The following is a 5,175-nucleotide window of genomic DNA, read 5'->3' on the forward strand; positions in this document are numbered from 1 at the left end:
TATGGAGCTCTGGTAGCGTAGTGGTTACGAATCAGGCTGCAAACCACAAGATCAGCAGTTCAAAACTAGCAGCTGCACTGGGAGAAAGATGAGGCGTTCTGCTCCCATAAAGATTAACAGCCTCGGAAACCCTGTGCAGGGTCACTATGGGTCGGAACTGACTCCACGGCACATAACAACAATATATACATAGTAGCTGTTATGTGCTGTCAAGTCGGTTCTAACTCATAATGACCTTGTACAGTGTTTCCAAGAAGCAGCTGGTGCATTTGAACAGCCGGCCTTATGGCTTGCAGTCCAGTGCTGATCCTATGGTGCCACACCAGAAGTATATGTTGTTGTTAAGTGCCGTGGAGTTAATTCCGACCCATAGTGACCCTGTATAGGGTTTCCAAGCAGCAGTTGGTGCACTTGAACCACTGACCTTGCAGTTCAAACGACTTTGCAGTCTGACGCATTAGCCTGCAGTGCCACACAAGGACTCCAGGAGTATATATATTCCTCAATTTGTACACAGTGGAAATATATACACATTTGATTAAATTCAATGGAATTAAAGTAAATTGAATACACATCGAAAAGTTTATTCTCATGAACAAATTATGGTTTTCAGTAAATTATTTTTTCATTTGTTAATTTTGTTTTGCCTCAACATCCCTTCTTCCTTTCATAACTCTCTTAATACTACTTGAAGTCTATCAACTGTCTCTGTTTGATTCTTCTAGAAACAGACACAGAGCCAAGTATTTCAGGTCGAGCACTTTATTGAAGGACCAAGGAATATGGCTTGGAAAGAGGAGTACTGACCCAAAAGATAACAATACCTCCAATATAATTTACACTGATTTGACTACTACAGTGAGTTTTCCTCCTGTGGGAAATTTTTGGAAAATGTATAAAACCCATATCTCAAAGCTATCCCAGGTTACATGGTGTATCCCAAGCCTCTAAATGAAGAACTGCTCCTGGAGGTAAAAAAATCTAGGTCACTTCTGCTGCTATGCAATGTGCATAATAGGTTCTGGCTGGTGCTGTTCATTGTCAGTTACACTCGCCTGTGAAGATGGTGAGAGGATCCCAGGAAATATGGGGTAGCACTGACAGTATCTGTTACTGGATACTCACTGGAAAGGCTTATTCTACCAATATTCTTTCAACAATGGGAAATTCTGAATGCATCCCATAGTCTGTAACATCCATTCCAGATGGTACTTCTAAAGAGTACCAGAAAACTAAACTATGTGACATAACAATTCATATTCTATAAATTCATTGCTACATGTATTATGATCTTTCAGGAATATATGTTAAAACTGCAATGAATAAACATAAAGGTAAAATAAAGAAGAAAAGAGAGAAAGCAAAGAAAGGAGAAAGGGAAGAAAAATAGAAGCAAAGAACACAAAGAATGATTCATCTTAAATAAACCTAGGCAGTATATTACTATGAAACATCAGGGAAGTGAAACATACAAACAAAATCTATCAAATCTAGGTTCCTTCCCTTGAAGTTCTGAAAACTAGGATAGCAAAACTAAAAGTATAAACTTAATGATGTTGTTGTGTTATTAAGTACCATCGAGTTGGTTCCAACTCACAGAGTTCCTATATTGGGTTTCCATGGGGGGGGGGGGGGCTTGTGGATTTAAGCTGCTGATGTGTGGTTAGCAGTCCAGTACTTATCCTAAACATCACATTTGAATTAATCTCAATCTCAGTGTCTTCCTCTGAAAAATGGGGTAAATGAAGATATAGATCTCAAAGAAATATGTTTAATGAAATCATATGTAAAGCAATGAGAACAGCAATTAGTGTCAAGCATATGCTTATGACTGGTGTGATTTTAGTTTGATGAGGAAAATGCATACATAATCAAAGATAAAGAACATCAATGTTTTAGAGATTAATCTTTGGGGTAATCATGCAAGCACTTAACATAATAAATGCTAAAATTCAAATGATGGGATTTTAGTAATGGTGTTAAAGAGACTGACCAAAGAAAGACTTTAGACAGCATAAAGTATAGAAGAATTTCAATGTCTGAGAGAATAGTAACGTAAAAATGCAACAATAACATGTACTAGTAGTCTTCCTTAGTAGATATGTATAGTTACTTTGTCTTAGTGTGGCAATCTAGCATAAGCACTGGATTGCAAGATCAGTTTGAATTGCAAGGTCTGTGGTTCAAACTCACCAGCTGCTTTTCAGAAAATCTAAATGGTTGCTATGATTCAGAACAGACTTGATAGCACAAAACAATTATAGCACAATAGAGAAGATTAAATAATTAAGATATGTACAATCATGAAATTTTACTTTGGAGACCATAAAATCTGTTTTACCTTAGACCAGTGACCATCATGGAGAAGAGATTGCTCTACAGAGGAGCTTTCCCAGGGCTCCCTTCACATCCTTGTTCCTTAAGCTGTAGATGAAGGGATTCAGCATGGGTGTGACCACAGTGTACATCACTGAGGCAATAGAGCTTCTCTGGGAAGAATGAGTCACAGTAGAACTGAGATAGACCCCAAGGGCTGTCCCATAGAACAAGGAGACCACAGAGAGGTGAGAGCCACAGGTAGAAAATGCCTTATACTTGCCCCCAGCAGAGGTCATTGTTATTAAGGAAGAGACAATCTGAGAATAAGAGAAGAGGATCCCAATGAGAGGAAATACAACCAGCAGGGTAGTTGCCACATACAAAATGATATTATTGATGAGGGTGTCAGAGCAAGCCACTTTGATCATCTGAGCCAGTTCACAAAAGAAATGTGGAATTTCAGTGCCTATACAGAACTTTAGTCGCTTCATTAATAGAATATGAAGTAGGGAGACCCAGAAAATGATGACCCAACATATCAGAACCAACAAGCCACAGAACCTGGGATTCATGACGACCGTGTACTGTAGGGGGTGACATATGGCCACAAACCGATCATAGGCCATCACAGTCAGAAGAAAATTGTCCAGGCCAGCAAAAATAATGAAAAAATATACCTGAGTGAGACATCCTATGTAGGAAATACCTTTACTCTGTGTCTGGATGTTCACCAGCATCTTTGGGACAGTAGTGGTAATGAAACAGATATCAACAAAAGACAGGTTAGAGAGGAAAAAGTACATGGGTGTGTGGAGGTGGGGGTCAGAGCTGACAGCCAGGATGATGAACAGGTTCCCAAGCACAGTGATCAGGTCCATAGATAAGAAAAGTCCGAAGAATAAGGGCTGAAGTTCAGGATTGTCTGAGAGGCCCATAAGAAGGAATTCTGAAACTTTTGTTTGGTTTTCTGTTTCCATGTAGTTGGTGTGTCTGCTAAGGAAAAAAAAAAGCAAAAGCCATATTTAACAAAGAGTCACCTGACATAAAGTTTCACCATCTTGTCTCCCAAGGAGCATTCTGACTCTATGTCTTCTAACACAGCTTTGCTGTTCTGGAAGTCCATTGTACTTTTAATAATTCTCTTCCAACAGCATAACTCAAATGCATCAATTCTTCTATGATCTTCCTTATTCATTTTCCAATTTTCACATGTAAATTGCAAAAATCCTCACTATAGGCACAATGAGTAAACATCGTTATAAATGGAGAAAAGATTTATATTGTCAAAGATTTCATGTTTTTGAATCTACTATCAACACTCATGGAAGCAGCATTCAAGAAATCAAATGATGTATTAAATTACGCATATCTGTTGCAGAAGACCCCTTTAAAGTGTTCAAGAACAGAGCCGTCAGTTTGAGGACTAAACTGCACCTTATCTGATTTATGGTATTTTCAATAGCCTCATTTTGAAAATAATTTGGGGATATGGGAGAAAATAAAAGTCCTAATCATATTAGGAACAAAATAGATAACTTGTTGTTAAGAGCTGTCAAGTCAGTTCTGATTCATAATGACCTCCTCTGTAGTAGAAGTCCATCAAGTACTTAATGGATTGATCACTGGATGTAAGAAATTGAACAGCAATCTACAATTTATAAGACATACTGAAAAAGTGATATTTGGTGAAAGAGATGAGATGAATTTTCAAAAGTAGTCAAATCAGTGGTTTTCTAGAAAAGAACACATTCAAGAAATGGTCATTTGCAACAGTTCTTGGAAAGAAGCTCTAGGATATAGCCAGCCAAAGAAGAACTAGAAAGGAGAGCTAGAAAAGCCTGGTCATAATGGAAACTAAAATCCCATTCAAATACAAAGAGTGAACTTTCTAAGCAAATGTGGGATGTTTCAGTCTCCTACCAGAGACCTGAGGCTCAGTACACCCTTTTCCTTGTCTTTTCCTTCATACTCAACAGGGCTTGAATAACACACAGTAACTCTTTCTGATGATATCATTGTGGCTGTTTTTCTTCTCCATGCTCAGTCTTTGGAAAGACCAACTTGGTTTTCACTTAGACTGGAATCAAATATTCACTGGGTGAAGGGCAATGAGGACATGTTTAAAGTTGCCAGAGTCTCTGGGGTTGAATCTGAGCTATTCATTAAATAAATTGTTCTATTGTCCTTCCCTACACAACTCAGCTCCCTTGGGTGCAAAGTAGATACAATGGGGATTTTTCTTTTCTTCCTTTCATTCTTTCTAGTCAGCTATGAAAGGCTGACTGTGATTTATATTCTCCTAGGAGAAATTATTTTGTCTTTAAACAGAACAAGCTGTTTTCTAAGCAAAGTTTAACTTCTAAGAGGGATGAAAGGAAACCATGACTTTTAGAGTGAAACTACACCTGTAAATTGTTTATACTCAAGATTTTTTGCAGATTTTATGGGTCATTTGGTGTCCTCAGGTTATGGAGGCAAAGAGATCCTGTCTGGAAAAAAAAAAAGAAAGCAAGTTGGTTAATAGTTTTAATTCTAGTAAAGAACTAATAAGAGAAGTATTGAAAATATGTACTTATGATATGGAAGTCTTTATTGGTGTTAAAAATGTCTGATTTATTTCCTGGCTTACTAATTAAAAGATTTGTTGGTGGTGGTGGTGGTGTCATGTGCTGCCGAGGCATTTCTGGGCCATAGTGACCCTGCATAGGCTTTACTGAGGAATGCCTGGTGAGCTTGAACCACTGACCTCGGGGAACAAACAGACTTTGCAGCCCAGAGCATTAACCTACAGTGCCACACCAGGACTCCAACGAAAGGATGGTGGTGGTGGCGTGCCGTGGAGTCAGTTCTGACCCA

General features: G+C 38.4%; 1 protein-coding gene across 1 annotated transcript; it reads right to left on the reverse strand.

Annotated features, from left to right (window-relative positions):
* Positions 1 to 2,357: 2,357 nt before the first annotated feature.
* Positions 2,358 to 3,296, reverse strand: LOC102833648 (olfactory receptor 7D4-like). The gene has a single exon (XM_006877556.1). It carries the CDS (start codon positions 3,294 to 3,296, stop codon positions 2,358 to 2,360), a length of 939 nt encoding a protein of 312 aa, XP_006877618.1.
* Positions 3,297 to 5,175: the final 1,879 nt, after the last annotated feature.

Source organism: Chrysochloris asiatica, unplaced genomic scaffold (assembly GCF_000296735.1).
Source record: "Chrysochloris asiatica unplaced genomic scaffold, ChrAsi1.0 scaffold00529, whole genome shotgun sequence".
NCBI classification, from domain to species: Eukaryota; Metazoa; Chordata; class Mammalia; order Afrosoricida; family Chrysochloridae; genus Chrysochloris; species Chrysochloris asiatica.

Bases quoted from the DNA above. Each gene is read 5' to 3' on its own strand.
- LOC102833648 (XM_006877556.1), bottom strand. From the start codon at position 3,296: ATGGAAACAGAAAACCAAACAAAAGTTTCAGAATTCCTTCTTATGGGC.